The sequence below is a fragment of the Seriola dumerili genome, unplaced genomic scaffold, assembly GCF_002260705.1.
Source record: "Seriola dumerili isolate Sdu_G_001 unplaced genomic scaffold, Sdu_1.0 BDQW01000025.1, whole genome shotgun sequence".
In the NCBI taxonomy this organism is placed as follows: Eukaryota; Metazoa; Chordata; class Actinopteri; order Carangiformes; family Carangidae; genus Seriola; species Seriola dumerili.
Genome location: NW_019174280.1, coordinates 8,249,650 through 8,275,905, shown reverse-complemented (window position 1 = coordinate 8,275,905; position 26,256 = coordinate 8,249,650). Strand labels below are relative to the sequence as shown.

The 26,256-nt window shown below is 40.8% G+C and overlaps 1 protein-coding gene across 2 annotated transcripts in view; it reads left to right on the top strand.

The window, feature by feature from the left end:
* pak5 (p21 (RAC1) activated kinase 5) overlaps positions 1 to 26,256 on the top strand; it is a 64,604-nt gene that overhangs the window by 12,394 nt on the left and 25,954 nt on the right. The window contains exons 1-2 of one of the 2 annotated variants that reach the window (XM_022737885.1): positions 11,401 to 11,676; positions 18,789 to 19,012. In XM_022737885.1, the coding sequence (XP_022593606.1) occupies positions 11,622 to 11,676; positions 18,789 to 19,012 (279 nt within the window). In that variant the 5' untranslated portion in view covers positions 11,401 to 11,621. Of the gene's footprint in view, positions 1 to 11,400; positions 11,677 to 18,788; positions 19,013 to 26,256 lie in introns of those variants that run through there. The other variant, XM_022737886.1, reaches the window with a different exon arrangement.

Genomic DNA, 26,256 nt, shown 5'->3' with positions numbered 1-26,256 from the left:
TACTATGAATGATTTGAACAGGAGAGAGTGAGACAATGAGAGGAAAGAGAAGGACATATGAAGAAAAGGAAATGGTGAAAAACTAAGTTTAATTTAACTGTGTGATGTCTGAGACTAAGAACACACCCAGTCTCACTGTGTATGGGCTGCACATCTGACTGTAACAGGCTCTGACAGTATTATCTGCTCCTGCTTCTTCTTCCTGGATGCGATGAGTAAGGCATGGGTAGTTAGAGAAAAATAGAGCCAAAGCAACCAGGGAAGTACAGAAAAAGCTTTTACTCCTTTTACACTGCAGTACTATTAAGAGAAGGTGTTCTCTATACTTTTTGTACAAAATTAGCGCATTAGAGCATTTGAAATGCCTATGTCATTTTGCTTTTATTTTGTGTTAGAACTAAGTTGTGATACCCTTCATTTAGCTATTAATTTTCTCACCTTCTGTGTTTTAAAACCTTGTGACCTTAAATTGAAAAATGTTGACTTGCAAACAAGAAAAAAGGAAAGAGCGATGTCAAAAAGCCTAATTTTAATTTTGCGTAGAAGAATTTAGTTGATTCTTTTTTCTGCCACTGGTAATCATCCCCGTGATTTAGCTTGGGACCCCTTTGGTTCTGACCCCCAGATTGGGAACCTCTGCCACAGAGACTCACTGGGATCTCGTCCCACAGCTGCTGGTGGGTGCTACTGGCAGGAATCAGTGGCTATATGGGGTGTGCATATCTGTGCCTTTTCCATGGATCTTAGGCCTGAGCACTAGAACACACACACACACACACACACACACACACACACATTCACGCACACACACATTCACGCACACGCTCACATATCAACACACCGTGTCCCTAATCCCGGAACGTTATCAGTGAGCATCAGCGTGTGAAGTCATGTGGACTGGTATGAGTCCGCGGCTGAGCCTCAAACGCAGCGCAGCTGAGTTCCGCTGATGAGAGCATCTCCACTGGACGCATGTCATCCTTTCACACCCTGAACCCACCACTGCCTAGCAGCCCACATTAGCTCCGAAGCTGTTTGGTGGAGAGAGGACAGGCTATATTTAGCATTTCATGTAGTCAAGAGACTCTGTAGTCAGGAGTCATATGTAGTCAAAACTCTCAGCGTTTACAGCACTGCCCTGCTACTGTACTAATTTGATGTTTCTGCAACAGAAATCACATTTTGTTTTATCTTCCAGAACACAAAGAGACACTTTGTTTAGTGCTCTAGAGACTCTGGATACTGAACAGATTTTGTTAATCCTCAAATGTTTGTTTCAGCTACTATTGAACTTCATTTCATTGAAGTAAACCAGAAAACAGGCCTGTGTGTCTCTGTATTGATTCATCATTTTCCCATCTATGGAGGGGTCGAGGATTTGTTCCACACTGGTATTCAGCTGCATCAGCTTACATGCTCAACATGGCACACAATAGATCAATCTGAGCACATTGTCTTTGTCATGTCAGTCTGTATTTGTTTGGTTTTCTGGAACATGACTCACTGTGTGTGGTCTACAGTCTCTGTTGTTTCAGTACAGTCACTGTGTGCATGCAGGGCTTTGGATAGCTTGCAGTTCCAGATGATGTTTTTTACTAGTGGTCTCTCTTTTGATGATCTCAGCTGTCATGTAGGTTCACCTCTTTATTAATCAGTGACACTGTCATATACATACATTTAACAATTTGCTTCATCTTGACTCTATAATGCGGATTTTTGTGTAACACGATAGTATGTCAACCTCTTCCAATTCATCAAAGTGCCAACACAAACTGAAACTGCATTAACATAAAATTCAAGAGACAAAGAGCTGAAGCTCTTTTAGAGGAAAGCAAGGCAGCTGAAATGAAAGGGAATATTTCAAAGACAAAAGTAAAGTGAACATCAGCATTACTTTTCCAAGATGAAAGGGGCTGATGCAGATGTGTCTTATTGAGTGCTGCTGAATCAGGTGCTCGTTTCTGGACTGGCTGAGTTTTGTACTGGTTGTTAATTGCAGCCTATATTGAGCAACTACTGTACACTGTTTTTTGGGTCAGTGCCTAAATTGAATTGTTAGCTCAATAGAGCTGATACTTTTTTAACACTGATTGTTTTTCTCAGTGTCACTGTTAGTGTCTTTCTTTGATTTTTTTTCTTGTACAGCATCCACTGAAATATATTACACAGTACCGTATGTTGATACGCAGTGTCGACTGTATGTAATGTACATATAACAGTCTCTGTAGAGATACTTTAATATTGCCTGACCTGCACTCTAAGTATTTATACTGCTTGCACTGTGCCAGCACTGGAGACGTGTCTTGCAGAACCCAATATCATTGTGATATGGTTTGTCGGACAGCAGATAGAGCCTGTGGGGAACATTGTTTTAACAAACTGACAACAATAAACATTGACTTTATGGTCATAAATGGCAGTGGACCTTATTTTCACATAATTCCAGGAGATGATTTCCTCCCTTGTGAAAATCAGTGAGAGGTAGGTCAACAGTTTTAGGGTGCTGAGCAGTACTCGCTGCCTTAAAACAGCTACTGTGGCATAAAATGTGTGAGAGAGCATGTGGATAACTTGTCTGACTAACTGTCTATTAACCCTCAATCAGGTCGGATGTAGACATCAGATCCCTACAGTTCTCCTGCCTTGCTCTCTCTACATTAATTCACCTCCTGCAGCCCTATAATCGTACCTGCTAATAGTATGTTAACAGTTTATACAGCTTTTCCTCTTTGCTTTGTCATATTATTTGCTGGGTGGCATTTAATAGAGGTTCATTTTGCATTTAGCGAAGTATACCAGTCAGTCAGCAAACATGCAACATGTCATTAAAGATCAAAAATGACTTTAATATCTTAAAAAAAAAAAAATACTCACACAATTTCACAGTTTTAGCTACATTTTCTATTATGAGCATCTCACCTCCTACCTTGAAGAATCGAGATGCTGTTTTATCTGAAAAACATGTACATGTGACTTTGAAAACAGCACAGAGGGCAGAAAGAACAAGAATAACGTAAGTAGCCAATGGGAGGCTTATCCCAATGGTCTTCGTCTGTTTAGTCTGACTACCACAGACGCATTGCTTTTGGGTATCACCTGCAGTTGTGCTCTTCTTTCATTTCTAGTTGCTTCTTGCCTTTCAGAAAAAAAAAACTTTCTTTATAGGGAAATTACATTTTGCTCTGTCTTTCCTGCGGTCCCCAGAGCAGGACTGTCTGCTTGCTATCATACAGCATGTGCTTGATTGAACCCAGGCTGGTCCAGTCAAAAGATGGTCTGTCTCCTTTACATTACTGAGCTCTCAGTAGAATAGAAGCAACTTCCTCTGTTCAGGCCTGGCAAGACAGCGGTAATGTAGGTCAGCAGGTACAAGCTTCCATTTACCGTCCGCAACTAAAGACAAGTGGGGTGGAAGAGGAGGCAGTGGGATGTAAACACCCATACAGAGTGAATGGATTGTGGAGGGGGAGGAGATAAGGAGGAAACAATGGCAAATGATTGGTGCACAGACTGTAGTGGTGGTCTGATCAATGTTTTATAAGTATCACTTCTCTGTTTGTAGGTTAGACTTATCTTTCCTCTCCCATGTGTGGGCTAATGGTGGAGCTGTGAGTCATACTGGACTGTGCTGTTGAGATAACTCCCTGCATTGTGAGTGTGTGTTGTTTTTTTTCCCAGTACAATTAACCAGCAATACAATTAACCAACATTACTTCTAATTTAGAGAGCATGAAACCATTTCATTTATAAAAGTTGATGCTGAACTGCAATCCTGACAGATTTGTTTACATTGCTATGGTTGCAGCTGTGCTGTTATGTAGCGCAGGCACTTTCCTGCTGAAAGTCACATTAATGATTTAAGCTTGTATGTGAATAATTTTATAGCAACATTTAACATCAGATAAGTGTGTAATATTTTGGTAAGTAACACTTTAAGGTGGTCATTGTTACAAAATCAAGATCAGGATGCTCTGATTCACCTGCTTGTTCGCTCAACATTATCTCCTCATTATTCCTCCTGTTCAGTTCCTTATCCTTTCCTTTCTGTCCACAAGTGCGTGGTCACATGACCTTTTGCTCTTTAAAACAAGGTCACACTGGTGCCTCTCCATTGCACGTGTGTTGCTTTTCTGAGGATTAACAGTCATACTAGAAGTGGCTTTGAGCGGTGGTGTAAACTGGGTAGCTCTCTGCTGTTACGGTGAAAATCCCAGGCTGCATCATCTGTCATAGCTGACGTTTTGCGTGGTGTCCTTGGCTGAAATGTGAGGGATTGATATGCTGTCAGAGCCATGTTATCCAGCTCATAAACAGCAGGCCTTGCCGTAGCTTTTACAGAGGCATGACCCCTGATATACCAGTCTCGCGCATAGAACCTGTCCTGCTGTTTCACAGTTCGCAGTTAGACAGAAACATTGTCAAATGGTTGTTAAATAAAGAGGCGTCTAGCTTATCAGTTGACTAAAACCTTCCCCAAAACAGTAGTTTTTCTGATCATAGCTTAGCAAAGGTAACAGTGAGTGACAGATCTGTTCAGTTTTGAATTTCTCCATGCTGAAGTGTTGTGCGTGGGACAGTAAGAACAGTACGAGGACATATAAGGTGTCTTTTTCTTTTTAGCCTGTCAAAAAACAGAAAAATTTAAAAGAATTAAGGATTGAAACATGTGCTCTAGGGTGGTTTGCATGTCTGGCTAACTAGCTTATTGACTACAGGAGGTAGGGCTTAGCAAATGGTCAATTATAAAAGACTATTGTGTTCATATGAAAAAAACTCAAGTTCTTTTGATCTCATTCTAGTTGTCTCCTGCTCTGTAAACACATTAACTACTGTTACACCAAGGTAAAACACCTGTATATCCACACACTTACATACAGGACACATGCTGGGTCGTCCACTTACACGCACACCTTGCCCCAGGAGTTTTCAGGCTGGAGAACATTCATACATAACAGTATGTCCCACACATAAACACGGCTCGTGGCATCTGCAATAATATGCAGCAGCTTGCTCCACAAATCCTTAACCTACGTCTTTTACATCTCAGCCTTAACCATTTTCCCATAACACCAGGAGGGAAGGCCTCTTGCCGAGCTATCAATAATAAACGATTAAGTCGAGGGTTTAACATCCTTGTGTAGATAATGGGGTGGAAAGGAGGAGGCTTTCAAAGAACAGAGTGCTTTTAGCCTAGAAAACCACCAGCAGGAAGTACACCGTTATTCATGGTCACAGGCTTTAGTGCTTTACAAGCATCATTTGTTACAGATGGTTAATGATTTATTTCAAGTTGTAATCATTAATACTAATGGACAGTATTCATTTTATGTAATTAAATCAATTAGCATCAATTAAGATACAATAACCATTATTAATCATTATTCAAAATGTTTGTAATGTTTTTAACATGACTAATAATTCTATGTAAAGTGAGTGCAAATGATGATGATTATTTGCAAATGGTAAATGATCATTTGCAGGATACAAGTAGCATTGATTGATTGTTTTTCCACTTTGGGGCAGCAGAACAAGCTGGAACACACAACATTGTCATATTACCACCTAAAGGGGTTGTGGCAAACTTGTTAACAAACATTTGCCTGTTTACACAGCCAGCGGACATTGAGCAACATTAGCATTGATTTGCAAATGTTGTTAAAAGTCCAATATTTACTCCTCTGGTTTTGTTTAGGTCTCAAACGACCTCTGAGGAAAATATATGGCTATAGCATACCGTATTCAGCAGCTAATGCGCCACTACATTCGCCTAGTCACTAACATTGTCTGCTGTTTGGGGCTGGGTAGATAATAAACAGTGGGGTTCAGATCAAAACAGTGAGCTGAAAGACAATAAAACCCTCAATGGAGCTTAGGTGAACTGCAGAGTTGAGGATAACTGCTCTCAAAGTAATATGTGACACATACCCAGTAGATTGGATCATTACCTGGTGAAAAGACATCTAGGTATCAAGGTTGAAACCAGACTAAGACATAATCGGTTTTTATCATAGTTCTAGGTGACATATAAGCATTGTTTCAATATTATTAATGGCATAATTTCAATGTGTCATTAAGACCTGCTACACATTTAAGTGCTGTTGAAACAACAATTTTATGTACCCTTAACATAAAAAAAAAAGAAATCATCCATTTGCTTTTCAACCAAACTGAGGACAATTTTACCCCAGACATCTTAATTCAAATCCATAAATCCCGAGTACCTGTTGGCTCTTCTTGCCCTTGAAGTTGTTCCCTCATGTACTCACCCTGACTGTTGAACTCAGGGTTATGTCTAATGTAGTTTAGAGTTGTAAACACCTTTTGAATACTTGATAACAATGTGCACTGGAGCTGATCAGCAATAGAAAATAAAACCTAACAGAGGGTGTGTAAATATATGCAGTGCAGGCAGGTAATAAAAACAAATGACTCTATCACCATTAACACATATTGATAGATTAAAAAAACATTAAGCTCTTATTGAAAAGAGGATAAGGTTGCATTATTTCACCAGATGCCATTATAATCACAATCTATAAACACATATTTTCTGTCATTAATTCATGTGCAGCATCTCAAGTGGTTGGACATGATAAAGATTCATCCACTAAGGCTGTGGCTCATTAGGTATGGCCACCACACAAATCCACGCAATCACATATACATCTCACACACACACACACACACCCACACACACACACCCACACACACACACACACACACACACACACGCACACACACACACACAGATGCTAACGTAAACAAATAGTCACAGAATTCCCTCCAGCGTTGCCAGTCACTCTCTTTATGTCTGACTGCGTCCCATTGAAATGGCAGGTCTATGAAAAGACTGCTCTCAGTTTTGAAAGAAGAAGCATTTGTCTCTTCAGCCTGGATGTGGATGCTGTCTGCATACAGATGTTAGCCCTGGGGCACTGAAACTAATACCATATGGCAGAGTCTCCTTTTCACGTGCTTGATAGTGTTGATAGCCGGACTGAGAAGCGGTTTTACTTCATTCTTTATCGGTGTGTAGGTTCTGCTGTACAGATAAGGAACATGTCTTTATCTGCTATTGCTTGTTGGCTTAGGCATGCAGTATGGTGGACTTCCAGTGTATTATACTTATTTATTGTATGTGAACATCTAACAATCACTACAAATAGAAAGTCAAACAACAGGTGTCAAGGCAAGCAGTACTATAATAGGTTGTACAAATAGTTGTAAATCCTGTGTATATATATATATATATATATAATATGTACAAAAAATCCTCTATTGGATATTTTCTACATATTTGATACACTGTGTAGTTCCTGCTGCATTGTTGTTGTGTTATTAATCCACATCAAATTCTTTCTGAATGAATGTGCTGGACAGCTGCATTTTTCAAAGTCTGGTCTTGGACCAGGAGGTGGGTTGCAAGGAAACAATGCATCACTAGAGAAATGAAAAACTCAACACTAACAGTGTTTCAGTGTTGTGCTGCATAGCATAGAAAACACTGTTGGCAATAGGCAAATGACCAGTTGTTTTGAGGTATTAAAAAGCTCAAAAAGTCAATATTCCCCCAGGTCTTTGGGAGTTTATGTAAAAGTCAAGCTGGATCTTCAGGGTGTGTTTCAGTCAGGAGTTTTTGAAGCAATGTCCAGACTTAGCAATCTCTCCGTGGGATATAGCTACTAAAAAAAAATAATTTTAGCTACAAAGCACAGTAACTGTCTATTTTCTTAACCAGCTCTCAGTACATGGAGGGCATGGAGGGAGAGACATGAGGCACAGATACTGTGTCAGGTGAGAGGGGCAGGCGTATGTCGATGTTGTGAAAACTAAAAGTAAGTTATTGTAGTCTCACCAAGTGATTTGACCTGCTTATCAACACAGTCAACAGTTGAAGCAGCACACACACAAACGTGCACTATCTGAGAATGCCATTATCTCTGGTGTCCATTGCAAATAAACATCCATAAATCAGCTTAGAAATCATAGAAAAACAATTCTTCTCCAGAACACGCCTTACATTTTCCTTATCTACACACTTGCACACACATACAAGTTTTCTTCAGTATCAAAAGTCTGTACAGTCATGGGCACACTGCAAACAGGAATTGCTAATGGCTAATTTGGCGTACCTTTAATGGTGCAGTTTGCCAAAATATAAATCAAAATGGAGACACGGTCGTCTCGACTTTGCATAAGGAGGCCCCACACGTTCAGACTTTGAAATCTTGATCCAATTTTTCCAAAATTATTTTTAGTGTGCTTAACTGTGCAGTTCAACTTCCAGTAAAGAATTGAGTGGATATTAATCATTTATATGATGACTGACATTAAAGCAGGGTTTCGAATACCTGGTGTTTAAATAGCGCTACTCCTTCGCTTTGAAAGGAGACAGGGAGGCATGTGATGGTATTTCAGGCACTGGTAACTGGAAGCAGACCCAGAACATGCTGCAGGGATAACATATCCCATCTAGCTTGGGAAACGCCTCAGACGAAGCTGGAGGATGTGGCTAGGTGAAAGGACGTCTGGGCTAATCTACTAAGGGTTCGGCGGATGACCTAGACACTGATCAGTTAGTCCCTGTTTAACAAAATCCTAGGCTCTCAAATGGCATGTAAAAGCACCAGCCTCCCCTGTCTAACTAGTTTATTCCATGAATCTTCATGAGGCAGAAATACTATAACAGTGAATTTCACAGAGAGATTTCATCTTAGATCCACATAAATCTATCTGAATAGTGAGTGACACTATCAAAGACTTAATTTTAGGTCACCTTTTGCTTTAATGTGCTTTTAAAGCCAGGACACAGCTGCACACATACACATGGTCACGCATGTGCACACGCCCTCTCTCAGACAGTGACACACACTCTTCTGTCCTCAGGACTGCAGAGATCTCATTTAGATAACTCTCCTGATCTCTTAGTACCTCCCAGAGTCGCCCTTTCCCTGCTGTAATCATCCATTATGTTACCACATGAGGAGACAACAGCAACTTTAGCTGATCCTTATACTCGATAGTGAAAGATCAGTGCGAGACGTGAAGGCCTCGTCTGAACCGAAATCGTCTCCCTTTCACAAATTCTCTGACTGTCTTTTGCCGTGTTTTTCGATGTTGCTAAACAGCACACCACCAAAGAATAACAACCTGTACTTTGCACTAAAATAAAATGATCATTTATCTCACTAACAAGCATTCGTCTCGTGACAGCTATGATGCCATTAGTCAAGTGGAGGGTGCTGTATTGATGCTTTTAAAGTGTGGGGTACTTAGCATAGCCAAATCACCCTCGCCTGCCATAATTCTAGTTGTCTCCTTCTCTAGTTAGCCTGCACCTCCCCATCTCTAGAGCACTCACATTACTCCTCTGCCTGTGTGTTTGTGTTTGGCAGCGAGAGAGGGAGAGAGAGAGGGAGAGAGAGAGGGAGGATAAGACCCTTGAAGGAGGCATATGTATTTATATCCAGTAGTACTTGCAGAGGGGTGTGTCTGCTGCACAAGTCTTTTAACCATCAAACACATTCTCTGTTCCCATGATGTTAACGCAATGGGCTGATATCAAAGCTCCATGAGATGCAGCATGTCCAGAGCAGGCAGCCTATAGACGTAGATTTAAATTTGACAACATTTTATATAATTCTGTTCTTATAGCAAAGTCTGGCTCATCAGATGCCCTATAGGCTACAGTTGTTTTTTTAAGTGAATCATATTACGTGCAACGTAAACATGGTTTGTATCATCAATGCCTTTCACTTCACGTTTGGAAACTTGCTGTTGTCTAATATAAACAACCTTCTCTCCCTCAATATTTTATTCATATACTAGCAAATGCATTTTGCAGGAAATGTAATCCCACAGGATAAAGCAACATAACAAGGAAATGTTTATGTTGAACATATCAAGCTGCTCAGTGCCGACACAATTATGTTGTACAAATCTGCAAAATATTGTCTGTCAATGTGTCCTATTTGTTTTCCCTACAATATCAACTCCTAACAACTAAAGCATGATTAATGTTTTCACTGCTATATCATAACTCTTGGTTAAGGTCAGACAAAGATCGTGGTCTTGGTTAAATATCGAAAAACATCAATGCTGGAACATTTAACCGAACCATCTCTCTCCCTAAACTTAACCAAGTGTTTTAGTAGCCTAAACATGTGAGACACATGTCAAAGCCTTGCTTCGTACACCCAACCATCCACCCTGATCTCCTCCCTGTGACTGTTCTGAGTTGAAATATGTCACACATTGTGGATTGGAAAACATGTTCTCAATGAATGCAATCCAAGCAGCAATTACATTACCTCAAAAATGTATTTGTAAAAAGCAAATTAGTACAGATGTGTATTTTGTTGGAGGGTTAAGGTTACATCCTGAAGTATGGAAATGCCATAGGCTCTGTCATGAACAACTCTTCATTGCAGTTAAGGCAAAAAACTAAAACAAAAAAACATTGTGCTTGACAGTCAGGTGTCAGAGTTATGTCAGCTCTTTGCTTTTATCAGCAGTCATCCAGCTACCTTTTTGTTTTAACAGTCCATCGACTGTTCAATCAGAATATTCATACTGATTGGCTAGAAACGAGGTCAGAAGTTCTACTTCTTGTCAAAACATAGACAATGTCAATGACATAACTGGCATGTGTTATTTCCCATACCATACCCATTCCTACCTTAACTAACAAATACTCTGTCTCTGAGGGAAGTTACTGTACAATGCGATCCTGACAGCCTTGTGCTTCTTGTGTGAGTGTGTGTTTGCCCTCAGCGCAGGGCCTGTCTGTGGCTGCCACCGCTAAACGTCCCCTTAGCATCGGCAAATGGCCAGACTCTGTCACAGCCGCTGACTGGACCAGCTGTTTCTTTCTCTTTTTTCCATCTTATCTCCTCCGTCACACTATCTGTCTTCCTCTGTGTGATTTGCCTTGTGAAAGAGGCAGTGATAAGGTGACTGGTGGTGCAGCTCTTGACACCAAAGTTGATATCCTCCCATGCTGGCATCAGTGGGAGACATTTTTGTGTGTGTGTGTTGTTTGACAGGGCAGGCAGGACACAAACAGCATCCCGTGGATTGTGGGAACACAGAGGACACTTGCGCTCTATGTTGTTTTTGTGGTTCCGTTGACAGACCGACAAGTGGGAGGAGGACAGTGAAGGTCAGAGGGTGCTCAGTTTGGGACGCGGCCGGTCAGACCCAGTTAGACAAACAATGAAAGTAAAATGGGATGGGTCTGGGCTTAAGCTGTCTGGCCGTGCCTTGGCCTGGGCTGCTGGCGTAGGCACTTTTTCGTACCCTGTGCATCTCACATTGGGAGTTATCAGAGCGTGCAGGCAGGGAGAGTCATAGCAGCAGCGGGGTAGCAGTAGTAGTAGCAGCTCGCTGGGGGCTGCAGAGGGTCCTGGATCTGACCTGATTTGTCAATTCGATGACTTCACTGAAGTGTCGCTCCTCTGGGGAATCATTGGTTTATAATTCAGCAATCATGGTTCAAGCAGGAGATTTGCTGTTTCATGTTTTGTTGAAAGAAAATTGAGGTGCATAATGGATTTATCAGGAGTGCAATTTGACATCAAAGCCCATCTGAAGAGGCTCTGATTGTCCTGGACTGCCTCGACATGGCTTATCCAGAGCACTTTGATTGGTTGAAAGAAACCGTCAGTTTGTTTCCAGGTAAGAGCAGTGATTTAATGAGTTTATGTGCGGGTTGAAATAAGAAATTAGAAGAAGACTAGGATGAGAAATATTCATCATCAGAGCTATAATTTAACATGCTGCAGCTTCCTGATCATCCCAAGTCTTTAAACATGATTTGAATGAGGATGTTACAAACTTCTCAGCATGTTGTAAATGTAGTGTGCAAATGATAAAAGGCTTCTTCTTCAGCTGAAGTTGTTTACTGCTCTACAAACACATCTACAGGGAATGGAAGGTGAAATGCATGTCTGTGTTAACAGTTTTTGAGCCAATTAAATCATCTGAAGGAGCAAGGTCTGGAGAGAACAAGTGAATGCAAATGGGACAGAGCTGAACAGCAGACAACGGAGCAGGGCAGGACAAAAGAGACGAGGTAAAACCGAACCAAGACACTAATGATTAGGATGCAGAAACTAATTTGGTCTCACTTTGTGAAGTTTTTGTCATTCGAACCAAGTAAAGCTGCACAGGGAAAAATGATAATACCTTGAGCAAAAATGTACCATCAGGTTTTGTTCTTTGGCTCTTAAACATTTGACCTTTTAATTAAATTAGGAATTCCTCCTCTTCCTTGTAGCTGCAAGTGAAGAAGAGAACATTTCTCCTCCTTTGACTTGTATATCAGAAGGAATTTGTGTCCTTTTCATGTTGCATTTTAAATTATGTATGAAAAGTATTTGCATATTTGTGCATGAGTGAATGCCTTGCATCTCAATACCAAATTATGCTTCTAAATGACAATCTAAAGGATACAAAATTAATGTGGTGTTTTGAAAACACACGAATTCACCAAGCTGCCGCAGAGCGCTTACATGCGCTTAGGAACCAAAAATAGACACATAGTCGACGCAAACAGCAACACCAACACACACACATGCACAGAGTCCCTGTTTTGCTGTAGCATGGGGCAGGTTTCAGTGAAAGTGTGTGTCCGTCGAGGTGTTGTTGTACAAAAGGGGAAATGCCTGTGGAGGCTCAGATGGTGACAGATGGTTTGGAGACAAATCAGCCTGGGAGTCGGGATCTCTGCCCTGGGACTAGTTGCCCCTTTAAGTGTGTTTGTGTGTATGTGTTGATATATGCATGTGTGGGTGTGTGTGGGTGTGTGTCTTATGAACTGCTGTATGTACATGTCCAGGTTAGTCTTCAATATGTACACATATATTTGCATATATCTATGCATGGCTGAGTATCTGTCTGTTTTGTGTGTACAGGATGTTACACTCATGGTTTGTGTATATGTGCATGTGGTTATGTAATACTTTTGTAACAACACACTGAATGAGACAGGAACATCAACATGTATTGCTTTCACATATTTAAAGGGCACATATTAATGTGGCAGAACAATCTACATTTTTAGTCACTTAAGCATCACTCAGCTCTAGAGCCCTCAGAGCCGTGGTTTATGGGTACATACAATACACAGCTAGACACACACACAGTCACAGCTCACCTCAGTCTTACACATGCACTGTAAAATAATGGAGTTTCATAATCTTTGCCATATATTACCAGGTGCAATTTCTCATCAGAGTGACATTGTTACTCTTTGGCAGAATAACCTTGCAGGCATTAGTCTGAAACTTCACAAAGTGCTTTACAATGTGCCCATAAATTACAGCTCAAGAGGTGCTTATGTGGCAGCCAGGAGAAGTTGTGCAGTAAGTAGTTCCTCTGGCCTCTGCATAGAGGCAATTCCCAGAGGCCTCTACACTTAAAGTACATCGCAGTCCAGACCTGTTTGGACTGTTCTGAGAGGGCAGTTGCTAAAAGCTCTACAGGAATAAGTTTGGACTGTTTGAGTGCATAAACATGCACCTCCATCTGCTGTCTTACATGCATTCAGTGGTGCGTATGTGTGTGCACATGTGTTGTTGTGTCTCTTAGCAGTTGAGCTTGGCCTAGACGACTTAAGCCCTACTAGCCTCTAATAATCTCATTGCCAAGATGTACCATCTAGGTCAGGGGCTTCCATCTTCTCTATTGCTGCTTAGAGACCACAGAGAGGGTGAGTGATTGTGTTCCAAAGACATTTTGTCCGTCATGAAATGAAAGTTTAATAAAAAAAAAAAAAAAAATTGCCCTTATGTTGAGTGCAACCCAATTGACTGTACAGTCAACCCTGCTTCCATTAGTAACTGTCGAGCTTTTCATTTTTCTCACAAACCAGAGCAGATTTCTCATTTCTAGCAGACGACCATGGATTTTGTCAGCTGAAGTGACAACTGTCGCTAGCAGATTTTATCCACTAATGTACAATTTTCAACATAAAGTTTTCCATAATGTACCATAAGCTAGTGCTAAGGTACAATTGAAAACTCTTCTTAAAGTTTCGAGGTAGTTTGTTTTAAAATGAGAACCAGAAAAAGGGTACATACATGATGTAATGACAGGTTAAAAGTTATTATCCTCACAATACATGGAAATAAAGAAACAGCATTTTCTGTGTATTGGTTAGAGGTAGTTAACCTTATAAAATTAAAGTACAGCGATTAAAATGGAATTAAAACATGTAGTTAAAATGTCCTTCCAACATAGCCCATAATGCTTTAAGGCATGATTCACTTACAAGAGAAAAGGATTTGGGGAGGAGGCTAAAGTAATGCTAACAAAATTAACGTCCCCAAACTAAATAAAGATCAGGACAGAGCTGTTAACATTACTCTAAACCCTTCTAACTTCCAGTCCTGGGCAGGTATTTTTCTAACTTAATCTGTAACCTCACAAATAATGAAGTTAGCTAATGCCCCTTGCCTTTGGAAATAGCACTAAGATTGCTACTGCAAGTATAGGAAGCTAGTTAGCTGGACATGCTAATGTTTGCACTTACAGTCGACAAACACATTAATCAGTGTTTTACTCTTTGCTCTTGTGTTTCTGGTTTTGTAAAGGCTAGCCTGGTTGGTGTGCACCTGCCTTACAAACTTCTCCAAACTTATACTGGGCTTACCCACCACTCATACACGCAGATAGAGAGTTTTTAGTCTGATTATCACTTCCACTGCACTATAGATCTGGTTCATAGTTGGATCCAGCGTTATGAGATGTGTTTTTGTATGTATATTGCTCGAAGGTAACAAGGGCTTCAGCTACTGCGTGTGTCAGCTTATGATTCAGTGCAAGGCTGCGATCAAGCCTTATATTAGTCACTGTGTGTTTCACTGCGGTGGCTGCAGAAAGCAACTTTATCGTTGGTATTTACAAAATATTTGAGCATTGCTTTTTGTCCTCCTCTCCCAGGAGTATATGTTATAGCCTTATCCCTGATGTTGTCTTTATTGACTTCATATTGGGAATTTAATTTCTAATCAGCCTAATGTGTTCATGTTGGTATTACAAATTGCAGAAACCATTTCATATATGTGCTCTAAAAATAGTAACAAGGTCAGTAACCTTGGGTCGATTTGTGGAGGTTTAGGTGGACATCTGCCAAAAGTGGAAATGGTTGCTGACATGTCCGCATTGCATAAGAGATTTGTAGCTCAGCACAAAATTAGGGCTGTGGACTGCATTTCTCTTTGCTGGTTATCTAAGGGGATACCTGTGGAGAGAGTATTACAGTCATGTGATTATGTGCACCAGTCGATGTGATGGACCAGGAGAAAGACAAAAAGCAATCATGTCTTTTTGACCCTACCTCTACTAGTTTGTGTTAGTTATATACTGTAAGTAATTCAGTGGATGGGATTATATGATAGTTGCATAAAAAGTTCTCACATTACAACCCTTCAGGGCTATGATGTGATATGCTGCTGTGTGAAGTCCGTCCTGTTGGATGCATCCTGCACTTTGTCATTTTCTTGTGACTTAATTGACTAAAAAATTATATAAATATTTTGTACGCTTGAATTCAGATCACATCATGACAAATACAAAATGAGTGGTTTGATTTAAACATAAACCCTGTATATCTTGCATATTTTTTTATTTCTCACAATTGATGCAAAACATACTTGAATCAGTTCTGTAGAAGGCATGTTTGTGTAAACATGCCCGTGGGACGCAGTTTCGGGCTATGACTTAACACCTTTTTGATCCAGTATTGAGCTTTCTAAAGGCAGAAGTGTCCTGCACAATAATCTGTTGTGCTGTGATTATGCTGCACTGTATGCACCACAAAAGCCTTAAGCCTTCTCAGCTTCCATCCTCTCTCCATCGCTTGTTACATTTCTGTCTCTTTCTCTTTTTCTTGTTTCCTCTATCTATTCCTTTCTAGATCTCTCCTTAATCCCCCCCCCCCCACCATGCTCCCTGGCCCCCATCAATCTATCTCTCCATCTTTCCTGTTTGAGGCCACTAATTTGGTCTGTCTGGCTCTCCTGCAGGGCAGCAGAGGAAATGATTGAGAACAATTTCCATAATTACATTTTTTTTGCCTTGTCTGTTTAAAGTAACATTTAGAAATAAAGTCCTCTGTGACTTCTGTCATTGCATCTGTTCAGGAGGTACTGCCAAGTCAAAAGAGTTAGTCATTTTCACAACTAAAACTGATTTAGCGCACTGCTATGCAAACTTAATTTATACTTTTTAGCAACTACCCTGATTATTTGTCACATCCTGTCCAGCAACTGACCATTTCTAAGTCTTGTACTAATCCTCCACATTTTAAACTCGTTGAGGTTGGTGTCTACAGTCCCAAAACACAGCAAAATGTATAAGAACTTGATTAAACAGTGTGTTTACCTGCTATAACATAAACTGCAATCATTGGCATGACAGGCTGACTGGCTTTCTACCCACAGTAGTAACTTAGCATTATTTTCAAAAGCAGGGGTATGTCATTAGCTAACTAGATTATTTTGTTGGGTTACATTAGAAAACCTGCTCAGGATGGGACCACCCACAATCCACAAAGAGACAAGATGCTAGTATATTAATTTAAGATAACATTAACGGCTCTTTCCTGCCCTTTATTTGGTTTGAGGGATGTTTACAGACTTTTTTTCGTGGAATATAATAATCTAATTGTCATTCTTTCATTTTATCACATATGTATCCATCATGTGCATATTTAAGATGTTTTTTTATTAGTTCCTCATTAAAAATAAATCAGCTAGAGACATAAAAAAGTCATGGGATTTTAACAACTTTTATTGTTAGCATTAGTTTATGTTAGCTAGCTGTTGATTAATCTGTTAAAAGCTTTGCAAGTGACAGTTGTCATTTCAGTCAAGACTGCTTTTCTTTACGTCTGCATGAAATCCAAGTGGTAAATCTGCCTGTATTTTCATTGTAAACTGCATATGTGGCTTGCAAGAATGGAAAGCTTTACAGCAAGAGTAAATAAGGAGGGTGGGGCATGAACAGTCACTTGCACAGAGTTGCACAGTATGCTCTAAAGCACAATGACAGCCAGTGCAAATTATGCATATATTTTCATATTAACACGAGCACCACCATATGCTTTTTTTCATGAAGATCCAGACATTGAATCCTCAAGTGGTTTTACTGGGCCCTTCCAAGGTGTTTACTTAAGTGGAGGTCTCTTGCTTGTTTTGTGCATAATGCACATGCACAATACATGTACTGCATTGGGAAAATGGTCTCAGACTTTTGGACCCCACTCTATGTAAATGCAGGAATGAATTGTGTGGACTGGCACAGCAAACATTATCTGTGCAAAAGCCATAACAGAGAGGGAGAGAGGAAATAAGGAAGGGGGCGGGGGGAGGATGACTTTGTTTTTCTCTGAGGACAATGCCTCCTAGAAAGGCTAGACACAATAGACTCCATTCACAGCCGCACCAACAACAGCATGACATTTTGTTCCTGTGACTGGACATCATGCATCCACCCAAACCACCAATACCACAGTGGGATTTCCAAACAGTCTTGGTAGTGGAGTAAAAGCACAGGCAGGAACATTGCAGATGCAGTGCATGATGTGCCACTGACAGTAGCTGCATACTGTATAAACCTCTATGAAACCTTACATAGAGACCCCACAATCCTAACTTGGCATAATCTTTCTTCTTTTTCTCCTCACTTCAGTGCATCAGCTAGTTTTGTTCTTATGTTTATGTTATATAACCAAAGTGGACACTTTGTTTGGACTTTTGTAGCTTGTTCCTTCTTTGTTTGTGTCCTGCAGCATTGTAAATCTTAGCATGCTACAGAGCAGCAGAGTACATGACAGCACAGCACAATTTAAAACATCACCAATTATTCAGTATTAAACTGGCACTTACAGCCAGTCAGCCTGACTGATCTGCAGTGCTTCAACAACGCAGCTTGCAGGTATGGCGAGCAAAGCCTAATTAATTGCTGTGCTGACTTGATAATAACCTGAATTATCTTTTTTATTATTGCCTGGCTTTATATTTGCTGGTGTATAAAAGTCTTAATACCTTTGTAGATATTCCTTTCCATATAGTGCACCACAGTGTGCTATCTGTTAGGCTTAGCATTAGATTGAAAGACGAGCGAGAGACGATTGGTGAGATATTTAAAGATCCTGATGCATATTTGTTGCTGCACACCTTTTTATTTAACTTTTATTGGATAAATAACTTATTAAGGTTTGCTTGTTAAGTGTCAGTGGCATATTTACCAACTCCATCAACATAAACAACTCTTAACATGCAAGTATCATAAATCAAAACTCTGAACACCATATGCAGTTTCACCTGGAATGTGATTATTTTTTATACTGTAATTTAATGGCATCTTTAAACATCCTTGAACAGTACATGCTATTTACTTGTCAAAACTATTTGCTCATATTCTGGTGTGTGCAACAATGCAAAATGTCTTATGTTATATTGTGTTTTCAGAGGAAAAGTGTACATTTGATGATGCCGTGATGCAAAATTAATAACACACTTCTGCGTCCACTCAATTTGGTGAAGTGTTATCCCTCCCATATACAGTAAAACATAATGAATTCATTCAAGGTCATGGTGCTAAACAGGCTGAAGGGGAGCACAGATTGAGGGAGACAGATTGGGGGAAAAAAAAGCCAAATAAAAAACAGGAACTTGCACTACCCTTCAAAATAAGAGTAGCAGTGCAGGAATGGGTTTTATCTCTGTATTAAATTCAGCACTCAGAGTATTAATCTGCAGCTCTCTTCCTTGGTTTGCCAGGTTTGCCAGGGTTTTCCAGCATGTTTGGGAAGAAGAAGAAACGGCTGGAGATCTCAGCTCCGTCTAACTTTGAGCACCGGGTCCACACGGGCTTCGACCCGCGGGAGCAGAAGTTCACCGGGCTGCCGCAGCAATGGCAGAGCCTCCTGGCGGACACTGCCAACCGGCCTAAGCCCATGGTGGACCCCTCCTACATCACCCCCATCCAGCTGGCACCAATGAAGGTAGAGTGTGAATGGACAGAGGGCATCGGGCCTGAGCACTGGGGACAAATCAGTAACATTTTCTGTCTTATCACTTGCATCACTTTTATTTTTGTTTTTGCATTTTTGGGACTCTTCATCCCTCTTTTTCTCCCCTACTCTCACCCATATCCTTCCTCTCTCTCTCCATATATATGAATTTATATTTTAACAATCCAAATTTCTTCCCTCAACCGTCCCAATCCTATTCCTTCAACTTTTCTATCTTTGCATTCTCACTCTGTTTAGCTGCTTTTCACTTCTGTCACTGTCTCTCACCACTCCTGTTACACTCTGTTGTCTTTCCTCAGAGGCAGTATAGATAATTCTCCAGTGCCATCTGGCCACTTCACACTATTCGAATTTCCATTTCGTTTATGAAATTATAGTCATATCATTGTAAATGATATTGCTTTAAACCTGCATTAAACAATTTTTTTTATATTAAAGTGACATTGAATGACCCCTTCATAGGAGCCTGACTCACTGTGAATTAAAGCAAGTTTATAACTTTTAAAAGAAGAAATAACAGTCTTCCTTTTAAAAAATGAAAAGCTGAATTCATGAGCAATAAATTCAGCCCTTGCTCACATCAGCACACTCTCTTCATGAGGCATGTTTGTTGTTTACTGCATATGGTCCCGTTCCACTCGCTTTATGTCGAACCACCCAATGATGATGATGTCGTCTTAACTGTGACTGACTCAAGAAAAATCCGTTGGCCACTTTTCAGCAAAAGTTGCAGTGTCTCATTTTAACAGCTGACTCAGTTCTCTGTTGCTTCTAGCTGCTTTTAGCACATTATTTTGGTTCTGTGGCTGCACATAGACTGTATGGTTGAGTGTCACCACTCACAAGATCATACCATATGAAAAAGTAAACACCGAACACTCTCTGCACTAACCGCCAAGCTCAAGCGGCTGAGACCTGAGGTAAACAAAAGGGTCAAAAAGGAGAAAGTACGAGATAAATGTGCCGCTTGGACCATTGAAGCACACCGCTTACTGTAACATGCCTGGTCAGCTATTGTTGCATGTTATACCTTATTATCCTCTGTTAGCTATTAAAGAAAGACAAAAAAATAAGATCAAAACATATGCCAGTGAAAATGACTTAGATATTTACTACAGACTTTATATATATTTGCCAGAAGCACAGCTCCAATGTGCTGCTCATTGTCTCTCTGTCTGATATGTTAGTGGGGCAAATGTTTGCTAACATGTTGCACCATAAGCACATAGGCCTTCTGCCCCCTGCTGGTCAGAAATTGCTTAATGCAGCTTTAAAGACAGTATCTTATTAAACTTTTCCATTAAATGATGTCAAAGTCATCAAAAAAAAAAAACCCTAATGCAAACTGGTGTTCCTTTTCATTTGGTTCTGTCTTTCTCTTCCTTATCTCCCCTGTGACTGTGATTGTATGTCTCCTCTTGTCTCCGAACCTTCTGAGTGTCTCCTCTGATGTGTTGTTGTTCATTGGTTCTTCTTAACATATCGCATCGACATATTTGATCAACTGAAAAAAGGGCTACAGTTAATTATATCCATTTGTACACTGGAAGATTACCATTTCTGTGCACCTTTCTCTGGGTTGTAGCAGAACATATGATTGTTTTTGTATTGTGAGGGCCTTTCCTTGCATACTGGAGGTTGTATTAGTCCTCATGGGTCTTCACAGGGTCACTGCTTAACCGTGGCATTTTTTTTCTTCCATTGTACTGTCTGTGGTCCCATCTTACTGCTTGTGTGACCCACACTCAAACCTTTGAGTGGGCCAGTGCCCTTCAGCTTTGAAGCTAGGACACTTTGTCTTGTGTGTGTTATAACACCTGCTTCCTCCATTTTTGTTGACCTTGATAATACTCGCCCAACAAACGTCTCACTTTTAATAAATAAAGTTGATATATAACACTGCAACACTCGGTTGCATTTGAATACATCTAAAACACTGACACTAAATGCACTATTGTGAGCATTAATCTTCAAGCTAACTTACACATTCGTCTTTGAGGAACCACTTACAGGTCTTGCTGACAGGAAAACACATGCTCAGATATCCACAAAAGTCCTGTAACAGAGAACAGCAATATGCCACAGGAGATATCTCTGAAGAGGGGGAAACAAGAAAATAATTCTCTTGCTCTCTTCACAGATATCTCCCAAGAAAGTCCGGTCATCCGAAACGCCGTTGCCCAAAGTATGACACCCTCTTCCCTTCTGTTTTTAATCCCCCCACCCCCTTTTTTTGGTTTGTTTTTTCGTTGTTGGTTTTTTTGGTTTGTTTTTGTTGGTCACTCTCACACAGTCACAGCTCCGCTGTTTCGTTACCACATCTCTCCTCCGCTGCCTGCTGCCATGCGTTCAGGTGGAGGTGGTGTGTCAGCAGGAACAGGGAGAAACACTTGAGAATGACTCCACACATGACATAACTACATTGCTCTGCCAAGTCTTTTCTTAGACCTCATCTCCACTCTCCTTTTGTTTCATTCGCATGAGCCTCCCCAGAAAAAGACAAGATTAACTGTAGCAGCATGCTCCCTTGTTTCTCCCCTTTGCTATGGAGCGCCATTGATAATGATGATGATGATGATAATCATAATGATGATAACGATGATGGTGATGATGATGGGTGCTGAGATGTGAAGTGCATGTTGCCATGACAACTGATTCTGCTCTGCTGTAGGCCACCAGAAAATAGGTCATAAAGGGTTTGCACGTGTTAGAAGAACCCTTTCTACAATGTACCTCTTGAGCCAAACCAGCCTATAGCCTGGGTGAGGCCTTCTCTCCTCTCCTCTCCCCTCTCCGTCCCCTCTTCTCCTCCCCTCTCCTCTCCTCTCCTCTCCTCTCCTCTCCTCTCCTCGCTATTGTCATCTCCCCTTATCCACCCTAATCAAAAGCCTGTTAGTCAAGGGAATTAATCAAATATGAATGAGTTGAAATTATGTGATATATCCTGGATGGATTGCAGGCAAGTTTCTGCAAGTGTTTAATGGAGCTTCAGTGAAATTTATACCTGGAATCTGTTTACTAGTGACAAAACTACTGAGAGGGTACAAAACAAGTAACTCAAGTCAAGCCTTGAGAGTGTGCACGGACATACTTGAAAGTGCAGAACAAGCTTTGATAGTAAAATTCAGATTTTGTATGTTTATCTTGAAGTCTGTGCTCAGCTTTCTCCAGCTGTTATGCCAATTTCTGAGCACTTGAGAGAGTGGAGAGTGTGCTTGCCAACAGCTTTTAATTAACATGCTCAAACAGGACATACCCATATCATCTGTCATATCTTTATATAGCTCAATATCAAATGAACTAATAATCGAAGATGTTGATAATACAATATTTGTCATGCTCCTCGGTAAACAAAGTCATTGCACTGCCAAATCTCAGGAGTTAGTTTCTAATAGACAAGGATAATTTCAAAGGGAAAATATTGTTACCATTGTCACACAGGAGTGATGACACTCAGTAACAGGACATAAAAGTCATCACTTGTAAAGATCTAGACATACTCACACTTTAAAACTCAAGGGGGATCCGCAATTTTGATGAAAAACAGTAGGTGTTTTATAACTGTAGTGGAGACAGGGTGGGTGGCTTTCACAGATGTGATCTCTGAACTGGAGAAAAATAACTGATCAGCACATAATATCAAAATCACACAGTCTTCCCTAGAGGGAAAAAAGATCCCATCTGAATAGGACTCTGGTCTTAAGTCTTTTTAGGGAAACAAAAAAGCAGAGAAACCACTGTGGTGTAGTTTGATGCTGCTTAGAAGTCGGGGTCACTTCACTCACACGTCAAATCCAAACAATCCTGCGCTGCTCCCAGTGGCAGTGTGTGAACACAGCGAATACAAACTAACACATTTGTGAGTAAGTCGTGTGTGAGTGAAGAAGTAAATGAAGGAAGTCCTGTGGTTTGTTCAAATTTTGTGATATGCTTTCTGTCAAAACCTGTTCTACTCCTGCACACTAAACAAAATATTTACTTTCAGATTACCACCCACACCATCCTTTAGTAGATTTGGCTTTTTTTTTTTTTTTTTGGCACTTAGTTGCTTCTTTGTGTTTTTTAATGGCAGCGTCAATCTAATGAGAGTATGTTGTATTTGTGTGTGTGTGTGTGTGTGTGTGTGTGTGTGTGTGTGTGTGTGTGTGTGTGTGTGTGTGTGTGTGTGTGTGTGTGTGTGTGTGTGTGTGTGTGTGTGTGTGACCCTGACTCCCAAGGTGGGCTGGGTTATTTATAGGGTCTCATCCATGGCCTGATATCCTTCTCCCCTGGTTGCCCTGACACTTGATTGACACCAGGCTTCCTCTGCCTGGCAGACTCCCCCAGCTCCCTCTACTAAGTGTGTGTGTTTGTCTTCATGTGTGTGGGTGTGTGTGTGTTTATGCACACACGAGGTGAGCAGGGATGAAGTGGTTTCCAGTCCGCCAGTACTGTCCTCTCCAAACAGCACAGAGGGACAGAGTACAGTAAAAAAAAAAAAATGGTGTGTGTGTGTTTGTATATTTATTTGCGTGTGTGTCTGTGTCCGTGTGTGTGTGTGTGTGTGTTTGCGCGCACACAGAGCAGTTAGAGAAGAGGTCGGCACTGTCATCATGCTGAAATAACTACTACCTCTGCCCTCTGGCTTGTGCGCTCATCGTTTATTCACAAGGCTTGTAGCCTTGTTGTCAGACTGCTCATCTCAGCTGAGCATTAGTATTGCTTAAAGCTTTGGCTCTCATCTCTACCCCCCAACCCCCACCCCCTCCACCAGCCCTCAACACACATGCTAATCCAAAAGTTTAGGCTAACACCGTGCCCTAACAGCATTTCCATGTTTTAAACATTGTGCTCTTAAAGCTTCTCCATTCTGACAATTGGAAGTGTGTGTGTGTGTGTGTGTGTTGGTGCAGGAGTAAGTGCACTAGAACTACTGTACCTCCATGCAAAACGTCTTCATTTTTACTTACCATTTCTGGGCTTGATGTTGACGTGCATGGTTCAGACGTGTGTGTGTATGCGTCGGTGGGTGAGTGGGTGTGTGAAGCAAGGTTACATGTGTGTTAATGTGTTGCATTCATTAGCACTAGCAGGGGCATTGCCGTGGCTGTTATTAATGGCAGTCTCATGTTGCACCTTGACTTTAACACCCTCAAATTGCCGACTCCTGTGGAGCTGAGGAGGTAATTTACCATGATGGTGTGTGCGCGCATGTGTCTACGCTTGTGTGCATGTAGATGCGTGTGTATAGGGCAGTGTGTGTTGGCAAGCGTGTGTTTGTCCATGTGCGTGCTTGGACCTGCTAATGCTATCTTCCTATATGCGCGTGTTTCCTCAGCCATGGGCCAGTATTAGATGTCTGGGTTCTTGCAGCTGAGAAGCAGAATGACCTGTGTAGGAAAGGTCACATGTAAATGCAAAGAAGTTTTGTGTGAGCAGATTCTTCCTGCACCACTTGCGTGTCTTGAATTTCTTCAAGTCTTCTTTCTTCTTCTCAGTTGAAGATTTTGCTACCTCAGTTTACCGCTTTCCTCTGCTTGTGTCATTTGTTACTTTGCATTGTGTTTGCAAGATTTATATAACCAACACTGTAATCCATTAGGAGTGTTTAGAGAATGGGTCAAAGCCATAATAACCTGACAATATAACTGTGACAAAATAATGAGCTCAAGAAATAAGCTGGAAGATGGGCCTGGAGTGAATTAACAACAGAGCTCTTCTAATGGGATTCTATTAAATGGCAGCAGTAAAGTTTATGTCCTTTATGCAAGGTCAGGACAATGGCAGATTTTTCCAACTTGCACAGAAAGACAGTAATATACTGAGTAAATACGCATGTAGTGTATACTACAGGTTTCAGTGTGCTGTAGAAAGAGTAAAGAAGCTAAATGAGAAATCTGGGTTGATTTCCACTTTTCTTCCAATGCATGTTTTATTTTAAAACTATTTGAATATGTTGTCTTGAACCCAGGGTTAGAGAGCAGCCCTCAGTAACATGTAAGGCTTTTATATAAGACCGACTTTGAGTTTACTCTTCTTAATGCTACTGTAGCTGTAGAAAAGAGATGATAATAATAAGTGAACCTGGTGGGATCACGGGAATAATGTGCATCATGATCTAAGGTAGATATTGCTCCTTAATGCTCCCTCTCATCTTTAAATAACATGCTCGCCTCCTGGATGAAGCTCAAATCCACCCTGATATCTCAAATACAAACAACAGAAGACTAACTGCTCATTTTCCAAAGATGAAACCCGAGCTAGTCCTTTTTTCGGACTTGATTTATGTGCATTCTGACACTTGTGTGGCTTCATAATGATATCAGTCTCAGCCTCTCACCATGTGGGTGGGAAGTTAATCTGAGAATAGTGTAAGGGCTTGAGTCGATCCACAGGTTTTCCACAAATTAGTCAGATAAGTGCAGTGATGAATGAAGTCATTCAAAGGCATACAGACAGTATGGAATCAGTGAATGAGCCTCCTAGTAGCTGCAAGTGTGGTTATTAATGCAGGTCAATGAAAGCCTGCATTTTGATTACAGATTCTATGCAGTTTTCTTACTCTTAAGTGAAGGTCAGACAAGATGGCATGAAGGATCGTGTTGGTGCAAATGAGTAAATTGGTATTTGAGGGAGGGTGTTGTGTAGTGTGACTGCTGCTGAGGCTGCAGGAAGGGAACCATGTACACAAGTGAGAGTATGACGTGTAGGGTGTGAACATCACTGGTTTGCATTAGAGCTAACATCCACGTAGGTATTTGGGTTCTGTGCTGAAGGAGGCCCATGCATATGAATCAGATATCTGCGTCATAGTGAAGACCAAACCTTGGAGAGACTAATTTTCAGATATGGCAGTCCTTAATGACCAGTGTATTCCAGAAGCTATTATGCAACGAATATGCACTTTACATTTTGATGTGCTTCTGTTCCTTGATCCCGTCTTCTCTTAGTCTTCTCCTGTTTGTGATTTCTGACATTTCCCAAAATGACCACTGGCAGCCTCCAGAGTCCGTGCCTAAACTTCTTGCATTCAGCTGTGGGTTACATGTGCTGTAGGTAGTGTAGGTGGAGAGATATTTTAGGTAGCTGAACATTGCTCTGCTGTCAAACCCATTATAGCTGCATGGAAAACCTTACATCACACTGGAAAAAGAAATAATGCAACGAAATGTACCCAGATTTGTAAGGTACATTAAGGTAACAGTGTGAAGTATTTGGTTGTTTGTTAACTTCTT